The 26,092-nt window shown below is 40.3% G+C and overlaps 1 protein-coding gene across 9 annotated transcripts in view; it reads right to left on the bottom strand.

Annotated features, from left to right (window-relative positions):
* Window positions 1-26,092, bottom strand: part of chl1b (cell adhesion molecule L1-like b) — a 389,182-nt gene that overhangs the window by 136,430 nt on the left and 226,660 nt on the right. For 7 of the 9 annotated variants that reach the window (XM_061923977.1, XM_061923976.1, XM_061923971.1 and 4 more), the window contains 2 exons: window positions 15,907-16,038; window positions 2,402-2,474 (listed from right to left, as the gene is read on the bottom strand). In XM_061923977.1, the coding sequence (XP_061779961.1) occupies window positions 2,402-2,474; window positions 15,907-16,038 (205 nt within the window). Of the gene's footprint in view, window positions 1-2,210; window positions 2,292-2,401; window positions 2,475-15,906; window positions 16,039-26,092 lie in introns of all 9 variants that reach the window. The other 2 variants (XM_061923979.1, XM_061923980.1) reach the window with 1 other exon arrangement.

Raw genomic sequence — 26,092 nt, 5'->3', positions numbered from 1 at the left:
ACTCCGTCAAGGCTGCCCTTTGTCACCGATTCTGTTCATAACTTTTATGGACAGAATTTCTAGGCGCAGTCAGGTCATTGAAGGGATCCGGTTTGGTGGCTGCAGGTTTAGGTCTCTGTTTTTTGCAGATGATGTGGTCCTGATAGCTTCATCTGACCAGGATCTTCAGCTCTCACTGGATCGGTTCGCAGCCGAGTGTGAAGCAACTGGGATGAGAATCAGCACCTCCAAATCCAAGTCCATGGTTCTCGCCCAGAAAAGGGTGGAATTCCATCTCCGGGTTGGGGAGGAGACCCTGCCTCAAGTGGAGGAGTTCAAGTACCTCGGAGTCTTGTTCACGAGTGAGGGAAAAGTGGATCGTGAGATCGACAGGCGGATCGGTGCAGCGTCTTCAGTAATGCGGACGCTGTATCGATCCGTGGTGGTGAAGAAGGAGCTGAGCGGGAAGGCAAAGCTCTCAATTTACCGGTCGATCTACGTTCCCATCCTCACCTATGGTCATGAGCTTTGGGTTATGACCAAAAGGACAAGATCACGGGTACAAGCGGCCGAAATGAGTTTCCTCCGCCGGGTGGCGGGGCTCTCCCTTAGAGATAGGGTAAGAAGATCTGCCATCCAGGGGGAGCTCACAGTAAAGCCGCTGCTCCTCCACATCAAGATGAGCCTGATGAGGGGGTTCGGGCATCTGGTCAGGATGCCACCCGAACGCCTCCCTAGGGAGGTGTTTAGGGCACGTCCAACCGATAGGAGGCCACGGGGAAGACCCAGGAAACGTTGGGAAGACTATGTCTCCCGGCTGGCCTGGGAAAGCCTTGGGATCCCCCGGGAAGAGCTGGACGAAGTGGCTGGGGAGAGGAAAGTCTGGGCTTCCATGCTTAGGCTGCTGCCTTCGCGACCCGACCTCTGATAAGCGGAAGAAAATGGATGGATAGATTGATTGTTGTAAAATGTTCTTTATCACATTGTTTACTTTCACTTGTCCAATAAAAATTTGATTATGACGTGCGCATTTTACGCGCATGCGTACTAGGTCTGTCACACCACGGTAAGGGATGTCTTGTCTTGGTTTATTGTGTCTTGTGAATTGCATGTTTTAGTTTGAAAAGTAACTCCTCTCGTTTCGGATCACTTGCCCTTCCTTTTGTGTCATCAGTCTGACGTCATCCCTGACCCCTGATTGTTTCCACCTGTCCCCCATTACCCTCATGTGTCTTGTAAGCCCACGCCTCCCTTTGTTCTGTGCCAGATTGTCTCGTTTATTCGTGCCTCTCTAGATTCCTGTCCATGCCTTGCCTCGTCTCGAGTTTGAATACCTTGATCCTGAATTCCTTCGTTGATATTTTGAGTTTTCTTTTTCTCCTCCTCAGTTGAGTGATTTTGTGTTTTTTAGTTTTTGCAGCCGAAGTGGTGAGTTTTCAGTTTTTCATACAGTTCTTCCTTTTCCTAACTTTTTTGAGTGTCATATTTTGTTAACATTGTAGAAGTTTCATAGCCATTGTTTCTTCCTCCTGTTGGAGCGTTTTTTGTTTATAATACATTTCATAGAACATACGGCGCCAAGTATAGTTCGTTATTGTTTTTGTGATTTTCGGTTGTTCCTTTTTTTGGAACCTTTTTCGCCGACTAGTTTAGTTATAGCCTATATTGAATTGCCCTGACTCTGGAGGTGAAAGGAAGCTTTCAAAATAAAAGCCTGCCAAATGAATCCCTACTCTGCATCTGAGTCCTATCTTTTGACCAAGCCTGACAAGGTCCGGTTAGCGCCGGCGGACGGACGGTAGGTGAGGGGTCTTAAACCACCATTGTGTGTGAACAAGGATAAGGTTAGGTGGGATTTACCCTGGATAACCTTAGCTGGCTTAGTGTAGAAGGGGCCTTAGTTCATTTTACTAGCGGTTTACAATATTGTGACTGTCCCTCCAACGAACCAGATTGGGATTGTAGAAGGCTGGGAAAGGAACTGTACGGGTTGGTGGAAACATGGCTTATAGTTTGAGGAACGTTCTTTTTGGTCAATCATCATTTCAGAATAAGTCATTAATAGAAATATTATTCTGAAAAATAAGCCTTTCTGGGGACATAAAACAGCCCCAAAAGTTCCTAGTGCCGACTGGTCAGAAACCGCCTTGTGCATAACCATAACTAGTTCTACCACTGCAACAACACTGATGTGCACACAGCTCACGACGATACGGCTGCTTATCACGTACGTTCCAATCCCCCAGCACCATCAAATTTCTTCTACAGAAGAAGTATGGGGCTCCTTGTCAGTCTCATGCATGTTACATTCCCTTTTCAGTGAGAATTGTGGGTAGGGGGGACATAAAGAGAAGAACTAAGAGAGGAGGAAAGACTTTTAAGAGTGTAAACGTAAAGTATTGCTCCGGAGGTTGTCACTTACCTATATTCGCAAAAAGTGTCGTCATTCATACCCTGGGACTCCACGTCAGGATGAAGGTCTTCTTTTTCTTTGACTGCTCACAGAATGAGGATACAAATGTTAGGTGGATTCTCAAGAGAGCTGCAAATGAAAATCAGTGTTTTCCACCACATGTTCTGTTTTGCAAGGCAGAGTCAAACATGCATTTTAATTGCAGGTAATCTAAACTTGAGCTTCAATACACCTGGAGTTTGTACTTTTATAGTTACAAGCCGGATTCCGTCGGTACTACCGAGTACAGATTCATGTAGATTCAAACGGTAACATTTCGAGTACCGTCGTTGCAGGTGACGCCGCGTCCGGTTGCGGACTCTGCAAACAAGTGTATTCATAGTGGACTGCCTCTGGGTAATATTGTAATTTTCCACGCCGACAAAGCAAGAAAGCCTGATACAAAGCGCTTGAAAAAAAAGGCTCCACTTTTCATGCTAGCTCGATGCTAATTTACACTGAATATGCCATATACATGTTTAGCATTTGCGGTTTTACATGGCAATTTTAACGACTCCAAATGTGGTTATCAAAAATACAACTAAGTTGCATGTTGCAATCGAACAGCTGACGTGTAATACTGTAAGTGCATACGGTAACTTACACTATAAACACTTTAAAGCAGGGGTCCCCAACCACCGGGCCACGGCCCGGTATCGGTCCATGGATCGATACAAGAAATAAAAAAAAATATATATTTTTTTTAATTGTATTTTATTTTTTATTAAATCAACATAAAAAACACAAGATACACTTATAATTAGTGCACCAACCCAAAAAAAACTCCCTCCCCATTCACACTCATTCGCACAAAAGGGTTGTTTCTTTCTGTTATTAATATTTCTGGTTCCTACATTATATATCAATATAGATCAATACAGTCTGGAAGGGATACAGTCCGGACATGATTGTATTTTTTTATGACAAAAAATAAATAAATTAATTAAAGAAAACATACCCCCCCAACCCGGTCCATTGGGACAAAATTTCAAGCGTTGACCGGTCCGCAGTTACAAAAAGGTTGCGGACCACTGCTTTAAAGGGCTTAACAAAAGACACGACTGGCAGATTTATCTTAAAGAAGCCATATGTATAAACTTCATGTCAAGTCATCATTAAATGGCCCTGATATGTCAAAAGGCATTAATAAATCATGTTATTTTCGAATACCTCTATAACTGAATACAGTAGTTCAGCAGGGATATGCTTATTTCAAAATTAGATTTACAGCCCCAAAATCTTGTTATTGTTTTCATTTCGATGTCCCGGCCGCTACCGTTTGACCAATTAAAAAGCCTGTGAGTGTGTCGAATCCAGGTTGCCAGTTACGCACCGCCCTCTTCGACTAGCTACTGCCACTGGTAAAGCTACTAAACATGTCAGACCTTAGTGAATCTAAAAGGCCTTGTTACAATTCACAACTTATTCATGACAAAGCCAGGAACAAAATGAGGATTTGTATCGGGGATGCCTTTGAAAGATAGAGACGATTGAAGGCGGAGAAGATTTTTTTCATCTGACGCCAAACTTGCTAATTTCCTCCTTGATAGGTAAGTCAGGCATTTAGGTTTTCTTATTATTTGTAATAAATGGAAATGGACATTTCATATGTAAACTATATTGTCCAATAAAGTCTATGATCGTGTCTAACAAAGCTAGTATGTTTGTGCAACGAATGCTCAGTTTGATGGTACTTAGCTCCTAGTGTAATGCTTAGCATGCTAGCCCGGTCAATGATACATATAGAAAATACGTACTCATATAGTAGTACAGTTGGCACAGTGCAGTAAACTGACAGTTAATATTTAAACATTTGACATGTGACATTTTTAACAATTTTGAACAGAAATAGTTTATGCACATTCAGATGAATTCTTCAAAATGACAATTAAAAAATGTTTTGCCGGGGGCCGGGCTGTATATATGCGCACTAATTGACTGAAAGAGCACGCACTTGGCACGATGATGTCATGTTATCGATGGAAAAATTAATTATTAGACAATATGATTTGCCTGAGCGGCTAGGAGACCCCGAGAGTAACAAGCGGTTGCCTTGTTGACTTTCCATTAAGAACAATAAACTAGCTTTTAGTTTAAGTTTGCTGGTTTCAAGAAATCTAACGCCGAGTGCATATCATTATGTCAAGATAATGGCACTAGCATTTACTTAAAGAATATTTTTCAACATATTGAGCAAAAATGTCTCTTTTTTTTTTTTTCTATCAAGAAAAGTGCACTTGTTATTAGTGAGAATATACTTATTTTAAAGTATTTTTGAGTTCATTGAGGTTAGCTAATATTACTTGTTTTGAAAAGTCTTGACCAGCCAAATTTTCTTGTTCTATTGGCAGATAATTTTGCTTAGTTCAAGTAAAATACCCCTCATTTTTGTATTTTTTTTCCTTGTTTTTGAACACTGACTTTTAGCAGTGTATGAGGTACTGTACTGTAATGCACAGATCATCTAAAAAGTATTTTCACAGATTAGTGGTTGTGTTTAAAAACTGTGCGAGTGTTAATCTCTAACAGGGGTGTCAAACTTATTTTAGCTCAGGGACCGCATGGAGGAAAATCGATGCACAGGTGAGCCGGACTATTAAAATCATGGCATTAAAACAAAAAGCTAACACCTGCTAAGGTAGCAACAGACACAAAACAAGACATAAAAAAAAATCTATGAGATCTTGGAAGTGCACAATACAGAACAGCACAATGGTCCAGGAGGACTGGACTGCATTCAAAGCATCCTGATTGGCAAGCAGGAATAGGTGTGTCCTGATTGCCAATCAGGGAGAGACAGTGCTCAGGCAAGAGGAGAAGCGGCAGGAAATGAAAGACAAACAGAATGTGGAAACAAGAACACCCGAAAGGAAATAACACCACACACAGGAAAAAAACACAAATCCAAAAACTGTCATGGAGGGTCATGACATCAAGGGTGTTTTTCTTTTTAAGTTTAGAGGGCTCTAAAGTTAGAAAGAAAATATTTGCAAAGTCATACAATTATTGTTTAATGTATTGATAAGAATCCTACTTGAAAATTCAGTTATCTGATTGATGGTAAATGTTGAATAAAAACAAAATATTTAATTATTAAACTAAATATATATATTTTTTTTATCACATAAACTCACACAATAGTAGCAAACAATTGGTACCATTAAGTACATTTAGTGTTAAATATATATAAAATATGTTTGGAGGAGAAAAAGTGAGGCCTTTAATCCCAGGAACACCATTCCTACCGTTAAGCATAGCGGTGGTAGTATTATGCTCTGTGTCCTGTTTTGCTGCCAATGGAACTGGTGCTTTACAGAGAGTAAATGGGACAATGAAAAAGGAGGATTACCTCCAAATTCTTCAGGACAACCTTAAAATCATCAGCTCGGAGGTTGGGTCTTGGGCGCAGTTGGGTGTTCCAACAGGACAGTTAGACTTAGACTTAGACTTCCTTTTTATTGTCATTCAAATTTGAACTTTACAGTACAGATAAGAACAACATTTTGTTGCATTAGCTCATGGTAGTGCAGGATAAAAGAGCAAAAAGGTGCAAATCTAAATAAATAGATTACTGTACAGATAAATATATTGCACTTTTGCATATGCATCCAGGTTTATGGATGTATGTTATATTGTCTTTATATTCCAGTGAGTTAATCCATTTTTGGGGGGAATTGAGGGGATTATTATGATGACCCCCAACACATGTCAAAAGAGGTAAAGGAATGGCTAAATCAGGCTAGAATTAAGGTTTTAGAATGGCCTTCCCAAAGTCCTGACTCAAAATGTGTGTACAATGCTGAAGAAACAAGTCCATGTCAGAAAACCAACACATTTAGCTGAACTGCACCAATTTTGTCAAGAAGAGTGGTCAAAAATTCAACCAGAAGCTTGTGGATGGCTTCCAAAAGCGCCTTATTGCAGTGAAACTTGCCAAGGGACAAGTGACCAAATATTAACATTGCTGTATGTAAGGATGATGTTTGATAAGAAGTTATCGAGTTCGAGCCCATTATCGAATCCTCTTATCGAACCGATTCCTTATCGATTCTTTTATCGAATCCAGATAGGTTTTTGTATATGGAAAAAAACACAATATTTGGTTTAACAAAAGCTCACTTTTATTTTATAACAAAAAAATAAAATAAAATAAAATAAATACATTTTGACTGTTGACCAAAGTATATTTAGTGGGATTTTTCAGAAAAACAAATATAAACAGTAACACAAAAACAACCTGTCTCTGTGATCACTATAGGTGAATAGCCATGCCTTGAGGCGTTTTCTCCGGTCCATTATTTTTGCTGCTTGTGTGACATCACAGGAAATGACGTAATTTCCTGTGATGTCCCACAGGGCATTTCTTGTGGGACGGGATTCGTTCCCAGGGATTCGAATAAAGAACCAACTCTTATTCTTTACTATAATGGCCTCGATAACGGGAACCGGTTCTCAAAAAGGGATTCGAGTCCATGGAATCGGTTCTTTTCTTATCGAACGGTTATTTTCTTATCGAACAACTGGGAGAACCGGTTTCGAACATCATCCCTAGCTGTATGTATACTTTTGACCCAGCAGACTTGGTCACATTTTCAGTAGACCTATAATAAATTCCTAAAATAACCTGACTTCATAAATGGGTTTTTTTGTGACCAACAAGTATGTGGTCCAATCACTCTATCACAAAAAAATAAGAGTTGTAGAAATTATTGGAAACTCAAGACAGCCATGACATTATGTTCTTTACTTTTGACTGTATAGGGTTAGGGTTAAATATATATATATATATATATATATATATATATATATATATATATATATATATATATATATATATATATATATATATATATATATATATATATTAAATATATAAATATATATATATATATATATATATATATATATATAAATATATATATCTTATATCTCAGTGGTTCTCAACCTTTTTTCAGTGATGTACCCCCTGTGAACATTTTTTTAATTCAAGTTTTTTGGTTGAAAAAAATAGATTAATGAAGTAAAATACAGCACTATGTCATCAGTTTCTGATTTATTAAATTGTATAACAGTGCAAAATATTGCTTATTTGTTGTGGTCTTTCTCGAACTATTTTGGAAAAAAAGATATAAATATAACTAAAAACTTGTTGAAAAATAAACAAGTGATTCAATTATCCATCCATCCATCCATCCATCTTCTTCCGCTTATCCGAGGTCGGGTCGCGGGGGCAGCAGCTTAAGCAGGGAAGCCCAGACTTCCCTCTGCCCAGCCACTTCATCCAGCTCCTCCCGGAGGATCCCGAGGCGTTCCCAGGCCAGCCGGGAGAGATAGTCTTCCCAGCGTGTCCTGGGTCTTCCCCGTGGCCTCCTACCGGTCGGACGTGCCCGAAACACCTTCCTAGGGAGGCGTTCGGGTGGCATCCTGACCAGATGCCCGAACCACCTCATCTGGCTCCTCTCGATGTGGAGGAGCAGCGGCTTTACTTTGAGCTCCCCCCGGATGACAGAGCTTCTCACCTTATCTCTAAGGGAGAGCCCCGCCACTCGGCGGAGGAAACTCATTTCGGCCGCTTGTACCCGTGATCTTGTCCTTTCGGTAATGACCCAAAGCTCATGACCATAGGTGAGGATGGGAACGTAGATCGACCGGTAAATCGAGAGCTTTGCCTTCCGGCTCAGCTCCTTCTTCACCACAACGGATCGATACAGCGTCCGCATTACTGAAGACGCCGCACCGATCCGCCTGTCGATCTCACGATCCACTCTTCCCTCACTCGTGAACAAGACTCCGAGGTACTTGAACTCCTCCACTTGGGGCAAGATCTCCTCCCCAACCCGGAGATGGCACTCCACCCTTTTCCGGGATTCAATTATAAATAAAGATTTCTACACATAGAAGTAATCATCAACTTAAAGTGCCCTCTTTGGGGGATTGTAATAGAGATCCATCTGGATTCATGAACTTAATTCTAAACATTTCTTCACAAAAAAGAAATCTTTAACATCAATATTTATGGAATATGTCCACAAAAAACCTAGCTGTCAACACTGAATATTGCATTGTTGCATTGTAATGAATGGAATCGCCTACTTGATTTGATGTTCAGTTTATGAACTTACATTCATATTTTGTTGAAGTTTTATTCAATAAATATATTTATAAAGGATTTTTGAATTGTTGCTATTTTTAGAATATTTAAAAAAAAATCTCACGTACCCCTTTGCATACCTTCAAGTACCCCTATATATATATATATATATATATATATATATATATATATACAAGTCGCGATGAGGTGGCGACTTGTCCAGGGTGTACCCCGCCTTCCGCCCGATTGTAGCTGAGATAGGCTCCAGCGCCCCCCGCGACCCCAAAGGGAATGAGCGGTAGAAAATGGATGGATGGATGGATATATATATATATATATATATATATATATATATATATATATATATATATATATATATATATATATACATATATATATATATATATATATATATGTCTTAATAAGGTTATCCAAAAAATAGTGCTCAATACCGTAGTAGAGCGCAATATATGTATGTGTGGGAAAAAATCACAAGACTACTTCATCTCTACAAGCCTGTTTCATGAGGGGTTCCCTCAATCATCAGGAGATGAGGGAACCCCTCATGAAACAGGCTTGTAGAGATGAAGTAGTCTTGTGATTTTTTCCCACACATACATATATATATATATATATATATATATATATATATATATATATATTTCCATCCTTATCAATTGCAAAATGATTAATCCTCCTTTTCCTCTCACGCGAGATCCACCCAGGAATGGGGCCATATCAATCCCTTCCCTCTTGTAGCTGTAATTTAGATACAAGGTGTTTACAAGTGTTTTATACCGTACACCGGGGACGGGGGGGGGGGGAGGCGGTATTTTTACGCCAACAATACACCTTTCAGACGGCGATAACGAGAACGTAATGAGAGAACGAAGAACCGCGCTGTGTCTCTCTTTTATTTTCATGACGAGTGAAGCGATTGCTGCCCAGACAACAACCTGATGGCCATTAGCTGTGAATAATAAAGGCAATTAGGGCCTCTCGGGATCTCAATAGAGGAGGGGGGGGGAGAAAAAAAAACCCGGAGATAACGACAAAGCTTATGTCATCATTAACTGCACTACAGCAGCACATGCTGCATTTGCATCTTGTCTCGCTGTAGGCTTTGCTTTGTTTAGAACGAGGCGTGTAAATAATACCACGTTTCCACGCACGCCGGAGAAAAACGCACTTTCCGATCACTCTACGAGCTTATTTAATGTACACATTTACAACGTAATGGTTTTGTGGGTCGGGCTCAACTTTGAAGCAAACTACAATGGACATACAGTCGTGGTCAAAAGTTTACATACACTTGTAAATAACATAATGTCATGGCTGTCTTGAGTTTCCAATTCAGTTCTACAACTCTTATTTTTTTGTGATAGAATGATTGGAGCACATAGCGTCTACTGAAATTGTGACCAAATCTGCTGGGTCAAAAGTATACAGTTCAAGATTCAAGATTCAAGATGATTTATTGTCAATTATTAACATGCACAAGAAGCATAAGAACTGAAAAGTATATTTTCGGCACAGTCCCACTAAGAGCAGACATACGTTACAGGGAGACAAGACAAGACCGCCGACGGAGCAGAAAAAAAAGGTGAGAAAAAGGTGATATTGAGAAAGGGGGGGGGGTAAAAAGATATCAGTCAAAGGCTGGATCCGCAAGAGGGGGCCCAGACTGAGTCCAAGGGAAAAAACCTCATTTGCAATGCAAACATAAACACGTTACATTTAGTCACAACAAACTCGCAACAGAGGGAGGGGGAGATGGAGCAAACAAGCGATGGTGAAGGCGGTGGTTGGGGAAGGGGCGGGTGCGTGTGTGTATGCCTAATCGACTTGGGTGTGATGTTGAAGTGTTTTTGTGGACTGGGGCCGACACCAGGTGCTTGTTGAGAAAAAATGAGGTCAAAAGCGTCCATCGTTGAAGAGTCCTCGGGGAAGTTTTACAGAGCAGCCTGTTCCTGATAACACAGCGTCAAGGCCATTTGAGGGAGTCAAATCGTAGATTAGGATGTTGTTTTTCTTCGAGCAGACAGAAAACAATGACTTGCCTGCCCTATTGTCCATGCTGGTTTTCTCTCAAATTCAATTAAATTCTCCTTCTCAGCAAACTTCTCCAAGATGTGATCCATCTTGCGATTCAAATCAGAAATCGCCGCAGTCTGTGTTCCCACAGCCCGACCCAATCCTTCCATTGAGGCGAAAAGCCTTTGGGCCCCTTGAGTGGCTTTCATCGTCTTCCGAATTTGACGATACACCAGAGCAATGCCCAGCTCAATCAGCAGGTGCCCCGCGATCACGGTTCCAAATAGGTAAATGTCTTCCACGTCCTCGATGGAAAGGACTGAGAGGCACATGATTCTCTATTTATCCCAGGAGTCTCTCACGTACAACGCAGCAATGGTTCCATCAGGGCAGCCAGGCTCCCCCGAACCTATTTTCCTCGTCGAAAAGACTTTGTCAATTGCGTCGAGAGTCCAGCTGATCATATCCATGTTTGATGTTTAAGAAAGAGGCTTCAAAAAAGTTCAGACAGACAAAACGAAGAGAGCAAGCTGGGAAGGAGGGAGCGGAAAAAAATGCGACCGCCCTCACCAGAGGCAAGACAGAAAGAGTTGTGCTCAGAAACTCACTGACTTTTTATACACACACATGAATTACAAACAAACAGGTCACGGGTGAGGATTGGAACCTTGATTAGCCATTCAAACCTGTTTGTGTCTACTTTTGCGCATGTTATCAGATCAAAGTCACTGGGGTATGTCAACTTTTGATCAGGGTCATTTGGGTACTTTCTTTTGTCATTTTGATTTTAAAAAAAGAGTAAACACAGTTGTTTGCCAATAAATAGCTTCACACAACCATTAAGCATGAGTGGAAGAAAAGTTTTTGTGTTATCATTCATATTCTCTGAAGAATGGCCAAGAAATCATAAATCCTCCCAGGGTATGTAAACTTATGAGCACGACTTTACATATAGCAATGTTAATAATTGGTTACATGTCCCTTGTCAACTTTCACTGCAATAAGGTGCTTTTGGTAGCCATCCACAAGCTTCTGGCAAGCTGCTGGTTGAATTTTTTTAATTTTTTAATTTTTTCATTAAGAAATACAATTATGTGTGCATTACGGACTGTATCCCTGCGGACTGTATTGATCTATATTGATATATAATGTATGTATTGTGTTTTTTATGTTGATTTAATTAAAAAAAAAAAAAAAAATATATATATATATATATATTTTTTTTTTTTTTTAATTTTTTTTTTTTATTATTATTTATTTTTTTTAAATTAAATCAACATAAACAAAAAAACAAAAAAACAAACAAAAAAAAACAACAATATATATATATATATATATATATATATATATATATATATATATATATATATATATATATATATATGTATATATATATATATATATGTATATATATATATATATATATATATATATATATATATATATATATATATATATATATATATATGTATATATATATATATATATATATATATATATATATATATATATATATATATATATATATATATATATATATATATATATATATTTTTTTTTTTTTTTTTTTTTTCTTTTTTCTTTTTTTTTTCTTGTGCGGTCCGGTACCAATCGGCCCGGTGGTTGGGGACCCCTGCTCTAAAAGGTCTTATCTTTGTCCATGTGATGTCAGATTAAACAAAAATTGAGCTGTATATACTTTTGACCCAGCAGATTTTATTATGGGTCTACTGAAAATGTTACCAAATCTGACCAAATGTTAATATTTACTGTAGTTACATGTCCCTTGGAAAGTTTCACTGCAAAAAGGCGCTTTTGGTAGCCATCCACAAGCTTCTGGCAAGCTGCTGGTTGAATTTTTGACCACTCCTCTTGACAAAATTGGTGCAGTTCAGCTATATGTGTTGGTTTTCTGACATGGACTTGTTTCTTTAGCAATGTCCACACATTTAAGTTAGGACTTTGGGAAGGCCATTCTGAAAACCTTAATTCTAGCCAGATTTAGCCATTCCTTTACCACTTTTGACGTGTGTTTGGGGTCATTGTCCTGTTGGAACACCCAACTTTGCCCAAGACCCAACCTTTTAGGTTGTCCTGAATAATTTGGAGGTAATCTTCCTTTTTCATTGTCCCATTTACACTCTGTAAAGCACCAGTTCCATTGGCAGCAAAACAGGCCCAGAGCATAATACTAACACCACCATGCTTGACGGTAGGTATGGTGCTCCTAGGATTAAAGGCCTCACCTTTTCTCCTCCAAACATATTGCTGGGTATTGTGGCCAAACAGCTAAATTTTTGTTTCATCTGACCACAGAACTTTCCTCGAGAAGGTCTTATCTTTGTCCATGTGATGTCAAATGAAACAAAAATTGAGCTGTATATACTTTTGACCCATCAGATTTTATTATGGGTCTACTGAAAATGTGACCAAATCTGCTAGGTCAAAAGTATACATACAGCAATGTTAATATTTGGTTACATGTCCCTTGGCAAGTTTCACTGCAAAAAGGCACTTTTGGTAGCCATCCACAAGCTGCTGGTTGAATTTTTGACCACTCCTCTTGACAAAATTGGTGCAGTTCAGCTAAATTTGTTGGTTTTCTGACATGAACTTGTTTCTTCAACGTTTAAGTCAGGACTTTGGGAAAGCCATTCTAAAACGTTCCTTCTAGCCTGATTTAGCCATTCCTTTACCACCATAAGACATTCATAAAAGAACCAAACTTCATGAATATTTTTGTGACCAACAAGTATGTGCTCCAATCACTCTATCACAAACAAACAAGAGTTGTAGAAATTAATTGGAAACTCAAGACAGCCATGACATTATGTTCTTTACAAGTGTATGTAAATTGTTGACCACGACTGTATATAAAATGGAGAAGATAACTGCTTTTATTAATTATAAATTAGAGAAATGTACTTCATACTGGGAAAACTGGGTCAATTATGTCTCGAATTAGTGATTGTTTAAAAAAAAAAAAAAGATTACTTCCTATTAGGGTTATACGGTATACCGGTATTAGTATAGTACCATGATACTAATCATTTTCAGTACTATATCGCCTCTGAAGCACACCGTATATAAATGTATATTATGTTCATAAACTCAGGAAATATGTCCCTGGACACAGGAGGACTTTGAATAAGACCAATGTATGATCCTGTAACTACTTGGTATCGGATTGATACCCAAATTTGTGGTATCATCCAAAACTAATGTAAAGTGTCAAACAACAGACGAATAAGTGGTTATTACATTTTAACAGAAGTGTAGATAGAACATGTTAAAAGAGAACGCAAGCAGATATTAACAGTAACTGAACAAGTAGATTAATAATTCATTGGATAATAGAATAATAAATGACACAATATAATACTGCATATGTCAGCAGACTAATTAGGAGCCTTTGTTTGTTTACTTACTAATAAAAGACAAGTTGTCTTGTATGTTCACTATTTTATTTAAGGACTTAACTGCAATAGGAAACATATGTTTAATGTACCCTAAGATTTTTTTGTTAAAATAAAGCCAATAATGCAATTTTTTGTGGTCCCCTTTATGTAGAAGAGTACCGGAAAGTACCGAAAACTATCGAAATAAATTTAGTATCGGTACCAAAATATAGGTATCGTTACAACACTACTCCCTATATGTCTATATATTTTTTTATTATTATTATTATTTACTATCTGTTTATATTATTTAATTGTATTTTTGATTATTATTATTCTTATGGAAAAAAAAAATCTATTTTTTATTTATTTTTTTAATTGATTTATCTGTAAATATTATTATTACTTTGTTTTGTTTTTTCTGTTTTTTTTCCTTTTTTTGGGTGGAGGGGGGATAGCTGTGGCATAGTTGGGATATAAACCAACATTTATTTTCCCATCTAGGACAGACAATAGATACATGATGTACCGTATGCAAATATGATGTAATGGACAGGAATGTCTGATGCTGAATGTCAATAAAAATAAAACAATAAAATAAAATAAATGGTTTTGTGGAGTAATGATTGTTTTTGTTAATCGCTTCTTAGAAGGTTGATTGTTTTCACAGCAACAAATATAAAATGTAATTAAAGCTGCAAGCAGCGATGGACGGGACCGACTTAGACGGCACATAAAATCCAAACCGGAGCAGTAATTAAAACTCTTTCGTCAACTTTTAATCAGAAGGGTTCAATCTCTCTTCTGTGCTAGTTTGAAGCCGACACGACAAACGCGCTCAGAGGAGATCCTTTTTGAAAAAAGGTGACCGGTTTTTACAAAACTTTTGTTTTGAAGGGGGAATTGCAAACTTTCTGTTGATTTTTGCTGGGGGTTGTCAATATATGAAATGTACATAGAGGTTTTTGTTTCATGTCTCTACGACATTCCTACGGGAAGTTACAGGCAGTTTAGTCAGTCTTTTCTTCCGAGGAGCAGTTTTGTCTGTGTTTTCTTCCTAGGGGGCACCAGAGCGCAATTTTGAGTTTTGGGGGTTGAGTTTTTTTATTATTATTTTTTTGCCAGTCCTGATATGTGTGTCCAGTTTGGTGAGTTTTGAAGCATGTTAAGGGGGTCAAAATTATAGCTCAAAGAGGCAAAAGTGACTGTTTTTACAAAACTTTTGTTTTGAAGGGGGAATTGCAAACTTCCTGTTGATTTTTGCTGAAGGATGTCAGTGTATGAAATCTAGGTCTAAGTGAGACCTACATAAAGGCTTTTGTTTCATGTCTCTCCGACATTCCTAGTGGGAGTTACAGGCAGTTTAGTCAGTGTTTTCTTCCGAGGAGCAGTTTTGTCTGTGTTTTCTTCCTAGGGGGGCACTAGAGCGCAATTTTGAGTTTTGGGGTTGGGTTTTTTTATTAGATCGCAATTTTTGCCAGTCCTGATGTGTGTGTCCAGTTTGGTGAGTTTTGAAGCATGTTAAGGGGGTCAAATTATAGCTCAAAGAGGCAAAAGTGACTGTTTTTACAAAACTTTTGTTTTGCAGGGGGAATTGCAAACTTCCTGTCGATTTTTGCTGAAGGATGTCAGTGTATGAAATCTAGGTACATAAGGTAAATAAAGGTTTTTGTTACAGGCAGTTGTGTCAGTGTTTTCTTCCTACGGGGCGCAATTATTAGTTTTGGGGCTAGGTTTTTTGATTAGATCGCAATTTTCTCCAGTCCTGATGTGTGTGTCAAATATGGTGAGTTTTGAAGCATGTTAAGGGGGTCAAATTACAGCTCAAAGAGGCGGCAAAATAATAATAAAACCTTACAATTACAATAGGGTCCTCTGTCCCAAAGGGACATTGCGGTCCCTAACAAGTACAGACTGAGGGATTATGTGTGTGTTGGCATGTGAGAACCTACCTGAGTATTTCCCTCCTTTATTTCTGTTAACAAAACAGGCAATCAACACAATGAGTGTGAGCAGCGCGATGGCACACAGCAGGCCGATAAACCAGCCCTGGTTAGATATTCCTCCATGGATGCTGGCAAGACCTGAGGAGAAAGAAGACTCGGTGACTTTGACACACCTTCACCTTTTCGTCGGATCACTTGATTGAATGTTTGCACCGACGACGCAGATCGCATGCAGAAGAAGCAGTATTAATATTAAAACGGCTAATTGGCTCGTCTGATTAATCAAGTATGGAGCGCTGTACAAATGTGAATAAATCCAAGAGACAATAGGAAGAACCACGCTCCGCTCAAGGGCGTGCAGTTGTCAGTTTAAATACAGCAGAAGCTGTGGAATATACGAAGTATGGCTGGATCATAACGGACTAGATGAACTATAGCACGGAAAGATCTATATGCATATGGATGCACACTATTATCACCTGGCAAAAACCCAACAACGTGTCATGATTACTTCCCCCATAAATTAATCAATAGTTTTTTTAATCTATTAATCATTTATACATACCTGCCAACTACTCCGGTTTTCCCGTAATTAGTACGGTTTTCATCAACCTATTCTGGGTTACGGTTGCAGTGATAAAAAATTCTGTTGTTCATTAATAAAAAATTTTTTTTTTCTTTAAAGTTTTATTCACGAAATCGCGTAACAACAATGACAATCGACACTGCTTCCCGTAACTTCCTATCGAGCCATTCCGAATGCCATGCGCGAGGCTATTTATAGCACCGCTGCCAAGCACGAGGCACCAGTTGCCATTGTTTCCAAACGAGCGAACGATCATGGAATCAGCCGGAGAAAAATCGCAAACGAGTCTTAAACCGAAAAGAAAACTGCAGTCATTCCGTGAAGAATATTCAAAAGCCTATCCGGGAATAATTATCCGTTCCGAAAAGGGTGAAAACTACGCGAATTGCACCTTGTGCAGACACGATTTTTCGATCGGACACGGAGGAATTAGCGATGTAAAAGACCACGTTGGGACAAAAAAACACAAGTCTAATGCCGTTGCTAGCGATACAAGTGGAAAACTTTCAACGTTTTTCGTCGCCCAAACAGGTTCTTTGGATGCGATGAATGCCGAAGTTTTATTTACGGAGGCAATAATTGAGCATGGACTTCCAATCGCACTGGCTGATCACATGGGACAGTTATTTCGGAAAATGTTTAACTACATGCATAACTACCAAAATACAGAAGTATGTCCTTAATATTTTTGCAGTGCTATTTCTGTTGAAAAGTTAAAATGATTACATTAGAGATGTGATGTGCCACTTTTCAAGTGTCTGATGGCTTAAATTAATTTTCATTAATTTTTCATATTTTGAATTCTTTTGAAAGGCTTACAAAAAAACTACATTTGAATTGTAATTCCATGCTATTGACAGGACTATTAATTTTAATGAAGTTAGCTTACCATGTTTACAGTATGATAATTGTGATAGAAATGTGAATTTTAGGCACAGAATATTTTTTACAATTGAACAAGGCAGTAGATTATACAAGCTTGGACAGAAAGTTAATAATGACACCAATTTTTTTTTTTTATGGAATTGTTTAGTACTGTTTTACCATTTGTTTACTGTAAAAAGTGTTTATACTGTTTATACTTTCAATTAACAAATTGAAGTCTTGTGAAAGGTTGACAGGATAACTGGCATTAACTGTCAAAATAATTTCAAACTATTGAAGTTAGCATACAGAATAAACATGTCAATCAACCCATATGATTTTTGCTGTAATATTTTTGTTTTGAAAAGTCACTGTGACTGATAGAAAAGTGATGGTTTTAGCAACATTTTAACCTGTCTGGATGCTAATAATCATTTTGCGTCGGGGGGCGAAGCCTGAACCCCCCACCAGGACTTTGTCCTGGACCTACCGGGGCCTGCGGCCCCTGGACCCTGGCTACTAGGTTTTTCTGATTTCAAATGTTGGCAGGTATGATTTATATACAAACATACAGCAATAAACTGCTGCAACTCTACTGGTAATCTCTGTAAAAATCTACTTTAATGCATGATAAAGGAAGTGGACTAACACAAATATATATTTTTAACTATCAGTTTTTAAACTGTAATCAGTCCCTCTAAGATTGTGCTGTGTTAATTTTTGTTGTTGTCATTGTTGCAGCCTAAAATGTCTGAATTTGCGGCAGCTTTTCCAGAAAGTTGCGACAAAAGATGCAATGTTTTGAGGCTTGTTTTTGAATCAACTTGTGATGTATTGTTTTTTTTATATATATTTCTGTTCCAGTGACGTGCAGCATTGAAAGAAAAACAATGTAAAAAGAAAAAAAAAAAAATTAAATTGTTATATGTATCCAGTGATTATACTATAAAGTTATTTTCCATTTAACTTCACCAGTTTTAGATTATTTTTATTCAAAATCGCTGAATTTTCACATTTGCCGTTCAAATAATGAGAAGAGACGGTGCGGTGAACAGCAGCCAGTTGAGGCACGTCACTCAGTGCCTCAACATGGATTCCGGACTCGGCTAACTGCTGGCCTGCTGTGCAGTGAGACTGTATTGCTATATGAATTATATTATACATTTCCATAGTTTAGTTAGCTGAGGTATATAATGTACAGTGTATTTTGTCAACAACTGTATGTGTGTAACGTATTTCTTGTGCTGAGCGATCATAAAACGGCTGCAAAAGACGCACTGGCTGAGGCTCCAGTAGCCCCGCCTCCTGCACCCCCGCCGTAGAATTGTTATATCAACTAAAGCCCACACTTAAACTTTCCACGTGCAAGATTGAATCTATTTAAAAAAGTTATTTCATAAGAAGCCAAAAAGTGCAAAAACAATAATGTTCGTGTTGGAGGAGTTGTGAATGACTGCAGGGCCACAAAATTAGGTACACCTGCAGACTGCAGGTGTACCTAATTCACAACTCCTCCAACACGAACATTATTGTTTTTGCACTTTTTGGCTTCTTATTAAATAACTTTTGTAACCTATTTTCATGGGCTTTCCTCTTTGTGATGTTAAGTTCCTGTTATGCGCTGTTATACAGTATATGCCTCGAGCTCTTATTTTGAAGGCGCTAAGAGCGGAAGTGATGACATGGGGTGGAGCGGAAGTTTTTGAAAGAAGGTAAATTAAGTGGTCCTCGTGTAAACTGGAGCCTCCGTGTTTGTTATTTTGTAGTTTCATACAGTATAGGCGACATTTATAAACCCTCAATTACACTTTTTTAAATAGATTCAATCTTGCACTTGGAAAGTTTAAGTGAGGGCTTTAGTTGCGGCGCATGGACTTAATTTGTAAGTAAAGGTAAGGCCATAATCAATAATGCTTCATTTATGTTTCGTAACCTGTACAATAACCAAACTGTAGTGACACGGAGGAACTATTTTTCTAACGTACTAACATATCGGCATGCTACGGTATTAGCCGTAGAAGCTAACTACGGAAAGAGATAAGCTAGCTTCCACGTCAGCACGAAACATGTTTAAGTTTGTAATGCAAAACACAATGTGATGCGACACCAATCTGTAAAAACATGAATCATATTACAGTATCTGTACAGTATTAGCCTGCATTTCATATTTTGTTTGTACACAGCTAGCCAGACAGCATATGCTGTCTGCCATGATACACCCATGACGTGATGCGTGTATCATGATCAATATAAAGTGTGACTCACTCGATGGACATTTGTCTGTTTGGTCCAGCTGGCCAGGGACGTTTTTTTTCCCAGTTAATAATTGGTAAGCACTCCATTTATGTCGAAATAGCTTGGCTTCAAATTCCACATTTGTCAGCTTCGATTCACTTTCACCTCTCTCGGCTTCCGTCTGCTCCAAAGTCTCACTCTTCCATTGTGCTGGCTTCTAGAAGCAGTAGTTCATCCTCCAAAAATTCAGATTCAAAAGATAAGGTTGTGAATCCTATTTTTTTCTAAAAATAGTCGTCTTTGTTGTTTGTTACCAAATCTGCCATGATTAGAACACACTCACGTTTTTGTATCTGGAAGGTGTTGTTGCCAGAAGTCGGACGTGCACTGCTATGAAAACGGGAATAAATGTGCCGAATAATTAGTTACGGCTATGACCAAAATACGGTAAATATGTCGTACATATTACATATTGTTATGAACATGTCTGTTACTTGCAGTGTGTATACCAAACGTTGCTGGAGGGTTTTGAAGTTGTTTTAGAGCAGGGGTGTCAAACGTACGGCCCGGGAACAGCATTCAGGAGTAGACCCAACAAAGCAACCAAGAGAGCCGACTCCACCCTCGGCCGCCCCCCAACTCTCGGCCAGTGTCCAGTCCGCATGGATGAGCGAGGATGCGTCCAATGAGACCGAGGCGTCCGATACACGCTCAATGTCGCTACAGTTTGGTTACTCAACCGGTTACGAAACGTAAATGAAGTATTGTTGACAGTTTATAAATGCATTTTTAAAGTGATGTAGAGGTAGAGTCTAAATGAAATCAAACAATGGATGTCCGCTAAATTTTTGCAACTCAACGCTAAGAAAACGGAAATGCTGATCATCGGTTCTGCTAGACACAGACATTTATTTAATAATACCACCTTAACATTTGACAACCAAACAATTACACAAGGCGACTCGGTAAGGAATCTGGGTATTATCTTCGACCCAACTCTCTCGTTTGAGTCACACATTAAGAGTGGTACTAAAACGGGCTTCTTACATCTCCGTAATATCGCTAAAATTCTTTCCATTTTATCCACGAGCGACGCTGAGATCATTATTCATGCGTTCGTTACGTCTCGTCTCGATTACTGTAACGTATTAGTCTCGGGTCTCCCTAAATTTTGTTCATATTATGCCTATACTGTATATACCTTTATATACATATATACAGGTATATGTATACCTATACTGGCTCACCTGCACTGGCTTCCTGTGCACTTAAGATGTGACTTTAAGGTTTGACTACTTACGTATAAGGTGCTACACGGTCTAGCTCCAGCCTATCTTGCCGGTTGTATTGTACCATATGTCCCGGCAAGAAATCTGCGTTCAAAGTACTCCGGCTTATTAGTGATTCCCAGAGCCCAAAAAAAGTCTGCGGGCTATAGAGGGTTTTATATTCGGGCTCCAGTACTCTGGAATGCACTCAAGGTAACAGTTAGAGATGCTACCTCAGTAGAAGCATTTAAGTCCCATCTTAAAACTCATTTGTATACTCTAGCCTTTAAATAGACCCCCCTTTTTAGACCAGTTGATCTGCCGTTTATTTTATTTTCTCTTCTGCCCCCCTCTCCCTTGTGGAGGGGGAGTTACACAGGTCCGGTGGCCACGGATCTTCTTCTTTTCGTGTCTTTGAAGCATGTGGTTATATGACAGTTTCCCATTTCTTTACACAGTCTTTTGCATTGTTGTTGAACTCTGCGAGATCTTTTAAGCTGCACTGGTTGAGTAGCAGAGGACAGACAAGGCAGTGCTGCATCATGTGGTCCTACTCTCCGCATTCGCAGGTGGTTGGGCCGGTTTTGTAGCCCCATCTGGCCATAGCAGCTTTTGATCGCCCTGTTCCTGTTCTTAGGCGGTTTAGTGTCTTCCACTGGACCCATGGTGTTTCTGACCCGGGGGGCAGATCTTCAAAAGGGGGGATTCCCATGTCAATAGGAGGGGGGTCTTTCTCTAATCTTTGTGTCCATAGCTGGAGTCTGGTTTCTTCCCGAGATGTTGTTAGGGGCTGGACATTGCTGAGGAAGCTTCTCCTTGACTTCAGACGTTGGGCTGAGGGTTTACGTCCATAGAGGAGGTGGCGTTCATCACTGATAGCTTTTGTGAACTCTACTCGGCTGGCAACTTCCCGTCTCACGTCTGCAGGGGCGATACCAGCGAGGAGATGTAGGTTGTTCAGGTTGGTAGGCTTCAACAACCAGTGATCAAGCGGCAGGTGTTGTTCAGTGCTGGGTCGAGTTTCTTGGCATGGGTTGATCTCTCCCTGACAGGACATGCATACTCCGCCGAGGAATAGCACAGGGCTGAAGGGCGGATGAAGTGCTGGCTGTCCAGAGTCGGGACCCGGGATGGACCACTAGCCTATGCATCGGTTGGGGACATCTCTGCGCTGCTGACCCACCCCCGCTCGGGATGGTTTCCTGCTGGCCCCACTATGGACTGGACTCTCACTATTATGTTGGATCCACTATGGGCTGGACTTTCGCTGATATGTTAGATCCACTATGGACTGGACTTTCACAATATTATGTCAGACCCACTCGTCATCCATTGCTTTCGGTCTCCCCTAGATGGGGGGTTACCCATATAAAGTTAAAGTTAAAGTTAAAGTACCAATGATTGTCACACACACACTAGGTGTGGCGAGATTATTCTCTGCATTTGACCCATCACCCTTGATCACCCCCTGGGAGGTGAGGGGAGCAGTGGGCAGCAGCGGTGGCCGCGCCCGCGAATCATTTTGGTGATTTAACCCCCAATTCCAACCCTTGATGCAGAGTGCCAAGCAGGGAGGTAATGGGTCCCATTTTTTTATAGTCTTTGGTATGACTCGGCCGGGGTTTGAACTCACAACCTACCGATCTCAGGGCGGACACTCTAACCACTAGGCCACTGAGTAGGCGGTCCTCTCTAAGGTTTCTCATAGTCATTCAGATCGACGTCCCACTGGGGTGAGTTTTTTCTTGCCCTTATGTGGGCTCTGTACCGAGGATTTCGTTGTGGCTTGTGCAGCCCTTTGAGACACTTGTGATTTAGGGCTATATAAAAAAACATTGATTGATTGATAGAGATAGATAATGGGATGAGAATCAGCACCTCCAAGTCCGAGTCCATGGTTCTCACCCGGAAAAGGGTGGAGTGCCATCTCCGGGTTGGGGAGGAGATCTTGCCCCAAGTGGAGGAGTTCAAGTACCTCGGAGTCTTGTTCACGAGTGAGGGAAGAGTGGATCGTGAGATCGACAGGCGGATCGACAGGCGGATCGGTGCGGCGTCTTCAGTAATGTGGACGCTGTATCGATCCGTTGTGGTGAAGAAGGAGCTGAGCCGGAAGGCAAAGCTCTCAATTTACCGGTCGATCTACGTTCCCATCCTCACCTATGGTCATGAGCTTTGGGTTATGACCGAAAGGACAAGATCACGGGTACAAGCGGCCGAAATGAGTTTCCTCCGCCGGGTGGCGGGGCTCTCCCTTAGAGATAGGGTGAGAAGCTCTGCCATCCGGGAGGAGCTCAAAGTAAAGCCGCTGCTCCTCCACATCGAGAGGAGCCAGATGAAGTGGTTCGGGCATCTGGTCAGGATGCCACCCGAACACCTCCCTAGGGAGGTGTTTAGGGCACGTCCGACCGGTAGGAGGCCACGGGGAAGACCCAGGATACGTTGGGAAGACTATGTCTCCCGGCTGGCCTGGGAACGCCTCGGGGTCCCACAGGAAGAGCTGGACGAAGTGGCTGGGGAGAGGGAAGTCTGGGCTTCCCTGCTTAGGCTGCTGCCCCCGCGACCCGACCTCGGATAAGCGGAAGAAGATGGATGGATGGATGGATGATTGATAGAGTTGATTGCTCCCATTAGCTGGACCACAACTGTCCATCTAGTGAGTCACACTTTATTTGATCGCGTCATGGGTGAATCATGACAGACAGCATATGCCGTCTGGCTAGCTGTGTACAATTCCGGTTGAATTTGCGCGATCGCCACATCGCAGAATCCCCGGAGGCACCGATATTTGCTTTCTGCGGTAAAATGGCCAATTTCATTGGAATCGACGTTGACTGTCTTTCTTCTCTTTAACTTGTGTCAAGATACCCAGACATATCAAATAACGTGGCTTTTTTGCTCGCCAACAGGGGGAGGAACAACATCTAATGATGGAGTGAATGATGTGCATCATTAGTATGCCTTGGCAGCTGCTGTCTGAACAGGTCCGCATCAATCCACTTCATTTCCCCCATGGCAAACATGCAAATCCATCGTGCCTTCAGCTCAGGTGCTTTATTTACTCAGGTGATAATTCAGCACATAGGACACCTGCGTCTCCGCTCGCCATCCCAACTAGTGCAAATGACACTCTTTGACTAACGCTGATGGATTAGTCTGTGGCTATGGTAATTCTAATCATTGGACCTGGACAATGAGTTTGACTAAGATCAGGCCCTGAGCTAAAAATATCCATAGGCTGTCTCCTGGGTTTTTGTCATTGCACTTCTCAGCATGCCATTAAAATGCTGGAGAAAGCAGCTGTTTGGCCAGCAGGGGAGTCGGCGCTCTGGAAGACGGCGGCATCAAAGTCAAGGGGATTTCTCGATAAGGAGAGGCCACACAATATTCTGATATGGCCGTTTTAAACAGCTCCTACTTATCCACCTATCACAATGACCTATAAATATCACCCTTCCCAGTATGTGCTCACAACTCCCCCCCCTGAGGACATTTCGCCTCACTTTCTCTGCGCTCAGACAACTTCGTGTCTCACTGTGCGGTGCTGCTGTTTAGCCAGCTGAAGATAATATGGAAATGTCAGGTGACTGTTGGGTCAATACGCTGCCGTGCAGAGCGGGGACCGGGGCTCAACAAATCAATCACTGACAATTAGGCGTGTTAGTCCCATTCAAGTGATGGCACTCTACGGCTAGACAGTTAGGCTGGGATATAGATCATTTGTCCCTTTAATCCCCATGGCGCAGCAGTGAAATTAAAAGTGTATTAGAACCGACTAATGCATTAGAAGCATCAGTTATATTCATACAAACCCCACAACCAGTGAAGTTGGCACGTTGTGTAAATCGTAAATAAAAACAGGATACAATGATTTGCAAATCCTTTTCAACTTATATTCATTTGAATAGACTGCAAAGACAAGATACTTAATGTTCAAACTGGAAAAAAGACTGATAAAGTTGAGGAATGCTCATCAAACACTTATTTGGAACATCCCACAGGTGAACAGGCTAATTGGGAATAGGTGGGTGCCATGATTGGGTATAAAAGTAGCATTCACAAACAAGGATGGGGCGAGGGTCACCACTTTGTGAACAAATGCGTGAGCACATTGTCCAACATTGTAAGAACAACATTTCTCAACCAGCTATTGCAAGGAATTTAGGGATTTCACCATCTACGGTCCGTAGTATCATCAAAAGGTTCAGAGAATCTGGAGAATTCACTGCACGTACCATTGAATGCCTGTGACCTTGGATCCCTCAGGCGGTACTGCGTAAAAAAATCGATATCAGTGTGTAAAGGATATCACCACATGGGCTCAGGAAACACTTCAGAAAACCACTGTCAGTAACTGCAGTTTGTCGCTGCATCTGTAAGCGCAAGTTAAAACTCTACTATGCAAAGCGAAAGCCATTTATCAACAACACCCAGAATAGCCGCCGACGTCACGGGGCCAAAGCTCGTCTAAAATGGGCTGATGCAAAGTGGAAAAGTGCTCTGTGGTCTGACGAGTCCACATTTCCAATTTTTTTGAAAACTGTGGATGTTGTGTCCTCTGGACGAAAGAGGAAACAAACCAATTGGATTGTTATAGACCAGGGGTCGGGAACCCAAAATGTTGAAAGAGCCATATTGGACCAAAAATACAAAAACAAATCTGTCTGGAGCCTCAAAAAATTAAAAGCCATATTACATACAGATAGTGTGTCATGAGATATACATTTAATTAAGAGGACTTAAAGGAAACTAAATGAGCTCAAATATAGCTACAAATGAGGCATAATGATGCAATATGTACATATAGCTAGCCTAAATAGCATGTTAGCATCGATTAGCTTGCAGTGACCAAATATGTCTGATTAGCACTCCACACAAGTCAATAACATCAACAAAACTCACCTTTGTGCATTCATGCACAACGTTAAAAGTTTGGTGGACAAAATGAGACAGAAAAAGAAGTGGCATAAAACACGTGTTAGAAAGTTGGAGAAAGTTATACATGTAAACAAACTACGGTGAGTTCAAGGACCGCCAAAATTAGTAGGACAAAACGGCGCTTGCCAAATACTCGAATCAGTGAAGCATGTTTAATATAAACAATGTGATTTATAACAATTAGGGAGGCTTTTGTCATGTTTGTCCTCCGACAGAAACCATATTAAAACAAAAAATATGTTTTTTTTCCCCTCATCTTTTTCCATTTTTCATACATTTTTGAAAAAGCTCCAGAGAGCCACTA

The sequence above is a fragment of the Nerophis lumbriciformis genome, linkage group LG28 (genome assembly GCF_033978685.3).
Source record: "Nerophis lumbriciformis linkage group LG28, RoL_Nlum_v2.1, whole genome shotgun sequence".
Classification (NCBI taxonomy): Eukaryota; Metazoa; Chordata; class Actinopteri; order Syngnathiformes; family Syngnathidae; genus Nerophis; species Nerophis lumbriciformis.
The sequence above is the reverse complement of the archived record's forward strand: the minus strand, read 5'-3'. Positions and strand labels throughout refer to the sequence as shown.